General features: G+C 38.3%; 1 protein-coding gene across 2 annotated transcripts in view; it reads right to left on the reverse strand.

Moving 5' to 3' along the window:
- The window catches only part of ZNF883 (zinc finger protein 883), a 21,400-nt gene continuing 7,213 nt past the window's right edge, over positions 1–14,187 (reverse strand). The window contains exons 1-2 of one of the 2 annotated variants that reach the window (XM_045081723.1): positions 12,035–12,159; positions 1–2,055 (exon numbers count right to left, since the gene is read on the reverse strand). In XM_045081723.1, the coding sequence (XP_044937658.1) occupies positions 531–1,583 (1,053 nt within the window). In that variant the 5' untranslated portion in view covers positions 1,584–2,055; positions 12,035–12,159 and the 3' untranslated portion in view covers positions 1–530. Of the gene's footprint in view, positions 2,056–12,034; positions 12,160–14,187 lie in introns of those variants that run through there. The other variant, XM_045081724.1, reaches the window with a different exon arrangement.

Here is a 14,187-nt window from a genome sequence, read left to right on the forward strand (position 1 = left end):
CACACACACACACACACACACACATATATTCCATTAAAAATATTTCATGAATACTAGAAAATAATTCACATTTTTCTGTGACGTATTCTCTTATATGGCTATTAGACAAACTTGTTAATTTAAAAAACTCAAACCTGCTATAAAGGTGCTTCTTTAACAGTGAAGAATAACATGAGAATTACTAAAAGGATAACAGATGATATATAAACAATTTTCATCATCCCACTAAAACTTTGTGCCTGAAAAACCTTTAATTATAAGCAAATAAATAAATATGTAACAAATTATTTCTAAAAATAATTTTCCAAATATGTTTTTAAAAACAAACCATGTTGGGGATAATTCCATTATAAATTTTTATCTGAACGAGAACACATTTTCAGGATTAATTGCAAGAACAATGCTTTTTCTCAGTACAAACAAAATGAACATTTTGCCTAAAGTTTTTCTTGCATTAACAATCCTGGAATTTCTTACCACTGAGTGTTCAGGTATAAGTGATGACCTATGGCTGCAGCTCCCCACATGCATTACTTTGATAGGATTTCATTTCTAAAATGAGTTCTTTGATGTTGAATTAAAGATGTACTATGACAGAAAACATCACTACATTTATTACATTTATAAGGTTTCTCCCCTGTGTGTGTTTGCTTATGTTTAGTAAGGGCTGAACTTAAACTGAAAGATTTCGCACATTCATCACACTGGTAGGGTTTCTCTCCTGTATGAGTTCTCTGATGTCGAACTAGTGATGTTCTATAGCAAAATAGTTTTTGACATAGATTACATAGATAGGGCTTCTCACCAGAATGAATTTTTAGATGTTCAGTAAGGTGTGTGTTTCTGCTGAAGGTTTTTCCACATTCCTTACAAACGTAAGGTTTCTCTCCAGTATGAGATCTCTGGTGTTCAGTAAGATGTGCACTCTGACTGAAGGCCTTTCCCCATTCATTACATTCATAGGGTTTCTCTCCAGTATGAATTCTCTGATGTTGAATGAAGGCTGGGGTATGACTGAAGGCTTTTCTACATTTCGTGCATTTATAGGGTCTTTCTCCGGTGTGAGTTCTCTGATGTCGGATTAGTGATGTGCTGTGGCAAAAAGCCTTCCGACATTTCTTACACTGGTAGGATTTTTCCCCAGAATGAATTCCCTGATGTTCAATAAGATGTGTGCTCCGGCTGAAGGTTTTCCCACATTCAATACAAGCATATGGCTTCTTCCCAGTATGAATTCTGTGATGTTGAGTAAGGGCCGAAATATGACTGAAAGTCTTCCCACATTCATTGCAAGGATAGGGTTTTTCTCCAGTATGAATTCTCTCATGATTTCTAAGGGATGACCAATGACTAAAAGTTTTTTCACATTTGCTACACTTGTAAGGTTTCTCCCCAGTATGGACTCTTTGATGTTGAATAAGATTAGTGCTCTCACTAAAAGCTTTTCCACATTCATTGCATTCATAAGGTTTCTCTCCAGTATGTATTCTTTGATGCTGAATAAAATTAGTGTTCCGGCTGAAGGATTTACCACACAGTTTACATTCATGCTTCTCTCTTGTACAAATTTTCTTAGGTTCCATTAGTGCTGAACTATGGCTTTACATTTAAACTTTTTCCAGAATAAGTAAGGTTTGAGATAAAAATGCATCCTTGCTTATATCTAATAAATTGTTTTCCATCTATGAGTTGCCTTTCTAAAAAAAAATGGACTGACCCCTATGCTTTAAGCTTCTATGATTTACATCATAATTATGTCACAATTATCTTTAGAAGCTCTCAGTTTGAAAAGAGTTGAGCTCAGGTTAAATATTTCCTGAAAATTATTATATTAATGATTTTCCTAACTGAGTGTCCTTGTAATTCACTTTTACTAGTGTTTCTCAAGTTGGTTGCCAAATTCTTCTATTACAAAGTTTTAGGAACCATCGTTTAGAAAAATGTCTAACATTATGCCATGACACTATTCTTTTTCAGAAGCTTTCTGCTTTGGAGTTGATGTTCTGACTCTGGATATAGTATCCAGGATTAAGGAAAAGACAGTCTCTCTTCCCTCTGGAATATAAAAGGAAAAAACAAAACTCGCTTATCAATAACAGAAAAAATAATAATAATAATAATGAACCAGTGCTGTGATGAAACAAAAGATTATACAGTATGAGTCCTGATTAATATGGAAGTCTAAAAAAGGGAAGGAGCAATACAGATAGGAGAGTAAAAGAAATGGAAACATCGAGACAAAATATATATAACACAAAAAAACCAGACACAGGAAAGTACATGACATGAAAAAGTCAGTGACATTAATTCAAATGAATGTCTTTGGAAAGCAGAGATTAAAAAAATAAGAAAGGAAAAGTGAAATGTGACGATAAGAAAAACTCTGACAAACACAGAAATTCAATACCACATAGTAGGAGATAGGAAAACTAAAGTTTTTAGTAGCAAAATGATAAATAGTAAATGTTTTAGATGAAGATGCTTCTTAATTTTATTTAAAGTGAATAACAAGGCTATTGAATTCAGTAAAAAGGATAAAATAAGTGCTATGGGCCTGGACTGGGATAATACTAGCAATAACTTAGTGCAGGAGTAAATCTAAAACATAAAAAAGAGGAAAGAAATTTTTTAAAACACCGACACTGATTATGGGGACTTTTTACAAAATGAAGTTTATAAGGATACAAGTTTCTTTGCCAATAATTTTGGCACTAATGGTTGTACTAATTGTTGTACTAATAGAGGAACTAACAGTACCCTAATAGTGGTACTAGTGACAGAAATATTGAAAGTAAAAGGAGGTGGCTTAGTGTAAGTCGGTGATTTCATTTTTCATAATATTGCATCTAAAGTGATTTAAAGTGAAGTGGGACATTTAATGGAGACACACTCTAAGCAAGAAAACTATGGGGACAGGATTCAAATGCAATATTTGGAATGAAAAAAACATTTCAGGGAGTTAATGACATGGAAGGATTATAAAGATATCAGAATGCACGGACTCTCTGAGATAAAAAATAAACAAGTAGAAAGTAAACCTTAAAAACATGTGCAATTATGCTAAGGCAAAAGTAAAGTTAATTAAAAAACATTTGAACAACAACAGCAAAATCAACTGATGTCACAGAAGCAAAGAAAAAACATCGAATGCAGCAGAAACTCTTGACTACAGAAAGGACTAAGAACAGGATGCTAACAAGAAAGAACTCAAGATTCAGGAGTGTCTTCCAAATAATGTTAGTATAAAAATAGAAGATAATAATCTACTTCAAAGACTACAACAGAATAGGAATGGAGGCCGTTAGCTACAAGTGCAGCAAGCCTGGTAATGAAAGGAGAGAATAAAATTGAAAGGTGGATAAAAATTAAATTATGTTATGCAAGGAGTTCTTTTAAAAGAAAAACTTTTGGGACGCCTGGGTGGCTCAGTTGGTTAAGCAGCTGCCTTCGGCTCAGGTCATGATCCCGGCGTCCTGGGATCGAGTCCCGCATCGGCCTTCTTGCTCAGCAGGGAGCCTGCTTCTCCCTCTGCCTCTGCCTGCAACTCTGTCTGCCTGTACTCGCTCTCTTTCCCTCTCTCTCTCTGATAAATAAAAAATCTTTTAAAAAAATAAATAAAAGAAAAACTTTTGGTGCGCCTGGGTGGCTTAGTGGATTAAAGCCTCTGCCTTCAGCTCGGGTCATGATCCCAGGGTCTTGGGATCCAGCCCCGCATCGGGCTCTCTGCTCGGCAGGGAGCCTGCTTCCTCCTCTCTCTCTCTGCCTGCTTTTCTGCCTACTTGTGATCTCTGTCAAATAAATAAATAAAATCTTTAAAAGAAAAACTTTTGACTGTTGGAAGCTAGAACTGAGAATGACTGGATTATGAAATAATTAATAAATCAAGGTCTTAAAACCTTGATGAATGGAAAAGAATGGAGTCTGGGGTACAGAAGGACAGACTAATTAGCAGTAGAAGAGCTGATATCTATTTCTCTAAGATCACAGAGTTACGTAAGAAGATGGATAAAGATATGCAGATATGAAGCTGATATTTGAACTAGATGAACTAAGTTTTTGACACCGATTAAAGGACTCTGGGCAGTGGGCACTAACCAATATTTCTAAATCTACCTCCTGGTACCAATGTTGTTACTACCATTAGCACAATGGACAGATGGACTGTTACTTACAAGGATTTCTATCTATTTGGTTGTTACTTAGCTATCTGATTTTTTTCTTGGTTAAGTATTCCCCATTTTCTCCTGTTATCTATAAATAGGGCTCTTCCTACTTAAAAGATAACATCCAATTTAAAAAGCTGATATCCCATTCTTGGTTTAGGATATAGGCTTGGGGGGTGCCTGGGTGGTTCAGTGGGTTAAGCCACTGCCTTCGGCTCAGGTCATGATCTCAGGGTTCTGGGATCAAGTCCCGCATCGGGCTCTCTGCTCAGCAGGGAGCCTGCTTCCCTTCCTCTCTCTCTGCCTGTCTCTCTGCCTACTTGTGATCTCTCTCTGTCAAATAAATAAATAAAATATTAAAAAAAAAGGATATAGGCTTGGATGTTTATGATGGATCTCATAAGTGTGTCCTAAGCTGTCTTCAGGAACTCTGAGATATAGGAATGTTGATGCTAAGGTGGCAAAATAAAACTATCCATCTACAATGTTTTGAAGAAAAGACATATCTTATCTCTGTATGCAAACAAAATAAAACACCTCTGGTCCCCAAACTCAAAGCCCAATCTCAGATAAACACTTATAAAACATATTTTGACATTTGGGGGAAAAGTTACTGTAATCTGCATTAATTACAAAGCCTTACTTATCTAAGGAGACAAGTCTTCTACAATTGCCATCACATCTCTTACAGTGTCTGATAATGACCTGGTTCTTTTCGTTCCTACAAGGTAAAGTTCACCAGCACCTCCTCCAATGTCCCTGGTTCCTAACACATCAAATAACTACTCACTAAAGGATCATTCATGCAATCATTTATGATGGAAAGAATAAAGCTAAGAACTGAAAATACCAAAGTGGAGGGCTAGCAAGTTGTTCAAAGATGATTTACAGTTCTAAGTTTAAAAAAAAAAGTGGTTAAAAGTGCATTATTTGGCCACACTACATATCTGTTGAGAGTACAAAGAAGCAAAACAAGAGGAGAGAATGAGAACATTGCAATACGTAAAGGAATAAGGATGGAAGATTTTCCCAACTGATGACTTATAGATTCAAGAAGTCCTAAGCCAAAAGCAAGCCAAATACAAAGAAAAGCATATCCAACGATATCACAGTCGAACTTCTGAAAATCAGGGACAAAAGAAAAATCTTAAAAGCAGTGTAAGAGGGGCACCTGGGTGGCTCAGTGGGTTAAAGCCTCTGCCTTCGGCTCAGGTCATGATATCAGGGTCCTGGGATCAAGCCCTGCATCAGGCTTTCTGCTCAGCAGGGAGCCTGCTTCTCCCCCTCTCTCTCTGCCTGCCTCTCTGCCTACTTGTGATCTCTATCTGATAAATAAATAAAATCTTAAAAAAAAAAAAGCAGTGTAAGAAAATAGGCATGGTCACCTCAAAATAGCAACCCTCTGCTCACTTCTCAGCAGTTAAAGAGAACCAACTGAAAATGTACGTTTCTGGATGGAAAGACTCAATATCTTAAAGACGCCAGCACTCTCATGTGAGTTGAAGGTACCCCTCCCCACCCGAATGTGCTGAAGTCCTAACCCTCAGGACCTCAGAATGTGACCTTACTTGGAAAGAGTTGTCAGTACAGATAGATAGAGATGAGGTCATAAGAGAGTAGGGTAAGCCCCTTGTAAGTCATGTGAAGACACAGACACACAGGGAGTACACCAAGTGACCATGAAAGCAGAGATTAGTTATGTAGCTGTAATCAAGAAATGCCAGAGACTGAGGGCAAACTGCCAGAAGTAAGGATTCCCATACAGATTTCAGACGCAGGATAGTCCTCCTGACACCTGGATTTTGGACTTCCAGCCTCCAGAATTATGGGATAATACATCTCTATTGTTTTAAGCCACCCACTTTGTGGTATTTCGCTAAAGCAGCCCTACAAAACTGATATGCCTCCCAATTTTACTTATAGAATATGCATTTTTATTTTTTTTTCTAAAGATTTTATTTATTTATTTGACAGAGAGAGATCACAAGTAGGCAGAGAGAGAGAAGAGGAAGCAGGCTCCCTGCTGAGCAGAGAGCCTGATGCGGGGCTCGATCCCAGGACCCAGAGACCGTGACCTGAGCCCAAGGCAGCGGCTTAACCCACTGAGCCATCCAGGTGCCCTGCATTTTTCAAAACGAAAACAAAATGAGGCCAAACGGGGATGCACCCATCCTATGTAACAAAATATTGAAACAGGGTAGTCCTGACACAAGAACAGACAGAAAAAATTATGAAAATGAATAATGAGCCTAGAAATAGGTCCACTCTTTTTAGGGATGTAATCCATGAGAAATGTGGCATGTCAAATATTTGGGGAAAGATGAAGATTCAATAAATGATCTTAGGACAAGTGGCCTATCCACTGAGGGAAAAAATAAATTTAACATAATTGCCTTAAATTGTTGGTGAATTAGAGTGAAACATTAAAATAACCAGAAAACATATCAGAAAAATATTTTTATAATCTTGCAGTGGGAAAATCCCTTAAAAATGTAAAACCTGGAGGTTATATAGAAAAAGACTAAGATCTGACTATGCAAACCTACAAGGCAATCAATGAAACTAAGAGAAAAGCTATACTGGAAGTAAATATTCACAACTTAATAAAACAAAAGGATTATTAGCTGTATTATATAGAATTTCTATAAGTCAATTAGGAGAAAATATAATGCAATACAAATGTGAGCAAAGAAAACAAACAGAAAAATTACAGAAGAAACACAAATGGCCAAAACAAAGGAAAAGATTTTCAACCTCACTTTTAATCATGGGAACACAAATTAAAATGAGACCTCATTTTTCAAACATCAGATTGGCAAAAATGTTAAAATACAGATAATATCCTGTATTGCTTATGTATGTGGGGAAACGGGTGCTCTCATACAACATTAAGTGGGTTTTTAAACTGCAATAGCCTTTCAGGGAGGGGATTTTTTCTGAAAAGGACACTTATTTATATGTATTAAAGTCTCATTACAATCACACCAAATTTATCTTTGTTCCAATCATATATTTTAATAATAATTATGTTACCAGCAAAAATTAACCTGTGGCACATTATACTTCCTCTATTATTATCTTTATTATACTTCAGTGTTCTACTTTCAATGTTCTCTTTTTCTTCCTAGAGTACAATCTTCTTGAGGACAGTGACACTGTCTAACTTACTCTTCTGTCTTTAGCTCCACACACAGAACCTGGCATGTATAACACACCCAATAAATATTTCTTGAGTGAGTGAGACTTCTCTCGATTCCCAGTCCAGTGGCCTTCATACAACAGTATGATGCCAGTTACACCTGCTCCCTTAAAGTAGTATGACTTAAGACACTATTCTTCCCTATGTCTTAAGAGTCAATCAAAGTATACAGACTATATTATGATATTACCATAAAAAATTCAGAGTGAACAGGATTAGGATCCTAAAATATCATCTGATCTGTCCCCCTTCTATGCAGACCTACCTACAGCTAAACCATCAGAAATTAGATTTTTCATGCCAGCATTTATGGAACATCTTCTAACTGCAAAGGAAGTTTAGAGTTCATGTTTCCTGTGGTCAGCTTTCCTATTTCTGGGCAAGGACTATAATCACCTATTTTTTTTTAAAGCCCCATGTACTTGGTAGGGTGCATTTTGGATGTTTCAGTGAGCACTTGTTGATTGAATTCTACAAATTGATATTTATTCCTTTTTTAGCTTACTTTCTGGAAGCCTGCATCTCTGAATTCCAAACTATACCTCTGCTGTTGCTGAACCTGTGAGATTTCTGGATCTGAGCAGCCAGACAGAACCCATGACAAGCCCCCAAAAATGTCATCATAGACCCTGTCTCTCTTCCTAGTATACTGGTGACCTGACATCTGTCATTAAAACTCTCTGTGGTTACTGTTCTCTCAACTCAGAACCATCCCCACAATTCAGCCAGGCAAAGATAGTGACTCTTGCTAATCTTTCCCATGTTCCTCAGATCATCTAACTGTGAATTCTTTGTTTGTTTGTTTGTTTTGTGGGGGCTGACTCTGATATTGTTAGAGAAGTAGAGACAAGAAGATGAACACAGGACCAGATGCTAGAGGCTTTTACCTTCAGAACCTTGCAAACAAGGTCACGATATCAGGCATTTGAGCTAGAAAGAGGTTTGGGAAACATGACAACTAATTCCCTAGTTTTCCCAAGACACAATTCAAGCCAGCAGGAGTTAAGAAATTGGCCTAAGGTCACATAGCTAGCCACGGGCAGCGCTAGCACTATAGCCTCTCTCCCATTCTCAAGTTCAGAATTATTTCTCTCCGTTTAAAAATCGTCCAAATGACAAGAATGACCAAAAGTGTATTCTGAATTATCAGTCAAATTCAGAGATAAATATTATTTAAAAATCAGGGGTTTAGAGGTCTTAGCAATGGGCTATTCAAGTTTTCCTGAATCTTTCTAAAGACATGAATACATTATAAACTAAGTGTTGAAATATTGATGAACATAACAATGTATCCATTTTTAATCAAACAGGTAGATAGCTGTAAACTTTTTTTTAAAGATTTTATTTATTTATTTGACAGACAGAGATCACAAGTAGGCAGAGAGGCAGGCGGTGGGGTGGGGGTGGGGGGGAAGCAGGCTCCCCACTGAGCAGAGAGCCTGATGACGTGGCGCTCGAACCCAGGACCCTGGGTCATGACCTGAACCAAAGGCAAAGGCTTTAACCCACTGAGCCACCCAGGCGCCCAGCTGTAAACATTTTAAATGGACAGCCTCCCAGCTGACATGCAACTTGAATGCCTGTTAAGCAACTCTCCACTCATAAATGACAATGAGATCCGTACACAACTGAAATCAATATGCATTTCAATGTTCTTAGCCCAAGCTGATAATACAGATATCAAAGCTTTGAGAATTGCCTAGGTGTCTTGTCTTTTCTATGTTTGAAATAAACTAAACTGAAAATGAGACACACTTGGAAGAGAAGGAAATTCTATACATTTAGCTGTTTCAAGAGGGCATAGTGGAGCTCTTCGAACAGAAATCCCTTGGAAGTCAAGAAAGATAGACGCATGAACCTGTAGAGATTTCTTCCAAGGTATAACAGTGTTGGTGGATAATATATCATTTATAATTTTTTAAACCCGCATTTGAATTTTTCTGGAAAAATTACTGTTCTCGATATATCTATTTAAAAAAAAATGTATGAACAACAGAACTACCAAGAATTTTACCCAATGATTATCCCAGACACTGGTCTGGGTACATGAGAAGTGGGATCTAATGCACAAGTAGAGGGGTTGGCCATAAATGAGAGGAAAGACTACATGGAAATACTTCTAGAAAGGTTGGTGAATGTGAGGGTGGAGAGCCTTTGGAAGTTCTTTTCTGGCTGTTCTCTTCTCTCAGTGAAACAGGAAGCAGGATCATCACTGGAGGGTGATCATGCGGAAGGACCTGGAGGTCTGATGTGAGTAACATGTTAGTTACTGCCACATAGTTGGCAGGAACGGGAGAGTAAAGAAAACAGAGAAATAGGGGCACCTGGGTGGCTCAGTGGGTTAAGCCTCCGCCTTCAACTCAGGTCATGATCTCAGGATCCTGGGATCCAGGCTCTCTGCTCCGCAGGTAGCCTGCTCCCCACCCCCTGCCTGCCTCTCTGCCTGCTTGTGATCTCTGTCAAATAAATAAATAAAATCTTAAAAAAAAAAAAAGAAAAGAAAAGAAAACAGGGAAATCATCTTTCACCTGGATTGCTGCCTTAGTTCCTAACTAAATGTCCTATGTCTGCTCCTGCATGGGAGGAGCCATATAATACATAACATATAAGCCAAATCAGGTCACTTCTCTCCTCAAAATCCTCCAACAAAAATTGGTAAATTGCATGTAAATTATACCACAGTAGAGCTGATTAAACAATAACTACTATAGCCAACTGCCTGTGGCTTCTCCTCTCACTTTGAGTAAAAGCCAAATTCCTACACAGCCCTGTGTGATCTGGATCCCTCTTACCTTTCCCAACATCTACTATGCTGTTACTCTTCTGTCCACAATGGCCTGCATAAAGGCTTAACACATTTGAACCTCTGGGCCTTTGCAATTGCTGTTCTCTCTGCCTAAGAACCCCCAGCCCAACCTCATATATGTGCAATGCTCACCTTCCCATTTTCTTAAAAAGTCTCTACTCAATGTCACACTCATGAAATAACAGGTGTCCTTGGCTCTCCCTAAACCTGTTACTCTAGTGTAGTTTCCTCGGCAAGCCACTATCTGACACACTTAAATTTACTTGTTTATTGTCTGTGTGCCCACCCTAGACATTAGTTCTGTGTACACAGGGACTTTGCTTTGTTCACTGCTGTATCCCCAGTGCTTCAAACATTACCTGGCAAAAAAGCAGGCCCTCCATGAACATTTATTCAATGAGTTTAAGAAAGAAAGACCTTTCCTCCCGCTGGGCAAAGAGATGATATTTCAGGAAAGGAAAAGTAAAACCAAGTTGCATTAAGATTTACTTGTATGTTTTATGTGCACAAAGTTGCCAGACAGGCTCAAGAAAGTATGCCACGTGGAGTGAAGTGTGAGATGGAAAAAAGCCTGCTGTTTCCTCAGTCTCAATTCTCAAATGCTTCTCATAAGTGAGCATCTTGTTACACTAGGATTTATTTCAATATTTAAAGAATATATTTGGGGAGTGCCTGGGTGGCTCAGTCAGTTAGGTGTCTGCCTTCAGCCCAGGCCCTGATCCTAGGGTCCAGGGACTGAGTCCCATATCAGGATCCCTGCTCTATGGGGAGTCTGCTTCTCCTTCTGCCTCTCCACTCATTCTCTCAATCCCTCTCTCCCTCAAATAAAGAAATAAAAACTTTTTTAAATGGTTGTCTTATAAAAAAGTAAAGAGTAAAGAACATATTTGGGTACATTTATACATGTATTACTGCATAATTGCATACATTAATGTGTACATATAAATTATGAGCAGTTTAAGAAAATTTCAAAGGATATTTAACAACATGTGATTTTTCAAACTTCAGGTAGGCACTTTAGAAATTAAAACCAGCTTAAGGTACAAACTGGCCTTGAAAGTTTTGCTCACCAAAGACTATGTGGTCAGATCTTTCTTCTTAATGCCATCTTGCCTAGTCAACTAGAGACCTGAGAAGGCAGAGCTGAAAAAGACAAGGGCGTTGAGAAATCGGGATTGTCTTTATGGGAACCCTGACTATCTAGATTGTGAATGAGAACAATCACTGCTCTTCATAGCCCACAGAAAGTAGGGAAGCAATTCCACAGCTTCTTACAGAAGAGGCTTCAGAAATCTGCCTATAAAACAACAAACCAAAAAATCTCTGGAGAAACTGCTTTTCAGAAGAAAGAGCAAAGAAATGGATATCAGAAGACCTAGATCCTACATTTGGGGGATGGGGGGGGGTGCTACTAAGTTCCTAGATCAGTTTTCTTCTAACTCCCAAACAAGGTCTGGCGCGGCCGTCCCTGCCCCTTTGAGTACCTGATCACAGCCAAAAGACCCGCAGCCCCACGCTCCGTGCTCGTGACCTACCCCCAGCTCCCAACCCACAAGTGACAGCCCAAACCGCGACCCTTAGGGCTGGGATGCCCAGCCAGAGCTCTGCCTCCCTCCAATCAAGACACAGCCCTATACCCGCTAAAACCCAATGCGGAGACCAGGTGACCCCCTTGCACTGAACTCAGACGTGAATCCGGACCTCCAATTCTCCCATCTTTCTTCCGCCCCCGCCCCTGAGCCGGGAAGACGCGCTTTCCAGCCCCTCGCGCCCCTGCCCCACCCTCCGGGGTCGTGAGGTGTCCTGAGCAGAGATCCCTCCCCAATTACCACCGGGGTGCAGGCGTCAAGGAAAGAACAATCTCACCAGGCCAAGGAGAAATGAACTTCCCCCGACTATCCAGAGCCCCCTATCCCGCAAGCCAGGAAGCGCGCCTGCGCACGCGGCCGCCTAGAACTACATTTCCCAGCATGCTCTGCAAAGGCCGTGCGTCCGCAAACGGCATCTCCTACCCGCTTCGGAGTTGCCTTTAGGTCTCCTGGCTACTTGGAAGCGGGGGTGGCCTTCTTCCGTTATTTAAGTAAAAAGGAAAAAGGGATGGAAGAAAACTTTTTTCTTTTGCAACAGGCAAATATGAATCCGAAAGGATGCAGGTTTTTCGTTAACCTTTTCATAAAAGGAACGCCTATTCACTATATTAATAGATGAATATAATCTTTTATTCAACAAGTAAGTTAAAAATGGAGGGAAAAAAACAACCCCAAACTAGATGGAATTCCTTAACAAAGACATAATCACTATAAACAATGGTATAGACACAGTATTCTAAAAGTAAGTCTCACAGTCCCATTCTTCGTTGGGATTTGGGGCTTTTTTCAGGACTAGTATGCATAGTCTAGACCCTTTGTAATGGTATTTTATTTTCATTTCAACTCAAAATTCTCTTTTTAAAATTTTTTTTCAAAAATTTTTATTATTTATTTATTATTATTTTATTATTTATACTTATTACTTATTTATTATTGTTTTATATTTTATTTTTAAATTTATTTCTGGGGTGGGGGATATGAGCGGGGGGAGGGGCAGAGGGAGAAGTAGATTCCCCACTGTACAGGGAGCCAGACATGGGGCTGGATCCCAGAATCCTAAGATCATGACCTGAGCCAAAGGCAGTCGCTTAACCAACTGAGCCAGCCAGCCGCCACAAACTTCTCATTGTTAGTATATAAAATACAATTACTGTATTACTTCTATAATCTTGCTAAATTCACTTACTGGATTCCTCCTCCTAATATATCTCAAACATGAAATTCTTAGAGAAAATTCAACACAATATGTGTAAGGTTGCAGGTTGAATACTACAAACACTACACAGAGAAATTAAAGACCAAATAAGAGGGTTATACCGTACACATGGAAAGGAAAATTCAAATTGCTGAGAGGGTTATCTCCAAATAGATTTATAGGTTTAATTAAATCTAAATCAAATCTTTTCAGGTTTCTTTGTAGAAATTGACAAGCTGATTCTAACATGATGTAAAAATGCAAAGGGTCTAGGATATGCATAATGATCATGAAAAAGGAAGAATAAAGTTTATTTCAACACAACAAAACTAGAGAAAAAGTACAATGTGGTAAGGATAAATGTAAATATCAGAGGAAAAAAGAGTAAAAAAAAATATATATATATATACTTAATTTCTGACAGAGTGGTAATTCATTAGAAAAGGATAATCTTTTCTTTGGAAAATGGTGTTAATTGCATATCTCAATGCAAAAATACGTACTTCAATTTTAATTCAAATATATTAAAATTAACTAAATAGGACTCTTAAATGTAGGAGCTAAAACTAAAAAAATCTCTAGAAGAAAATAAAGGGGAAAAAATCTTTATGACTTTAATTTAGGCAAAGATTTCTTGAACACAAAAAGCACAAACCATAAAAGGAAAAATTGATAAACTGGACTTATCAAAATGAAAAGCTTTCCTCCTCTGAAGAGACTGCTTCGGAATCGAAAAGACAAGCCACAGATAGGAAGAAAGCATTTGCAAAATATATCTGATAGAACTTATTATCACTCCATAATAAAAAGACTAATGATTTGATTTTTTTAAATGAGCACGAGATTTGGAAACTTCACCAACGTAGGTAAACAAATTGTCAATAAGCACACATAAAGATGTCAGCATCATTAGATTTTAGGGAAAAGCAAATTAAAATCAGAAAGTAACACTACTACACACCTCCTAAAATGGCCACTTTTTTTTTAAACTGAGGGACGTTTTACAAAAAGCCTCAGATAGTGTATGCCTTTGCTAATCTCTTTTTTTAAAAAGTTTTATTTGTTTGTTTATATATTTATTTAGAGAGTGCACAGACGAGGTGGGGGAGGGGCAGAGGGAGAGAATCCCAAGCAGATTTTGGAGCCCAAGGTGGGGCTAGATCTCATGACCCGGAGACCATGACCTGAGCCAAAATCAAGAGTCAGTCACTCAACTGACCAAGCCACCCAGGCAC

This window comes from Mustela putorius, unplaced genomic scaffold (genome assembly GCF_011764305.1).
Source record: "Mustela putorius furo isolate JIRA1106 unplaced genomic scaffold, ASM1176430v1.1 tig00000580_pilon_pilon_pilon, whole genome shotgun sequence".
Classification (NCBI taxonomy): Eukaryota; Metazoa; Chordata; class Mammalia; order Carnivora; family Mustelidae; genus Mustela; species Mustela putorius.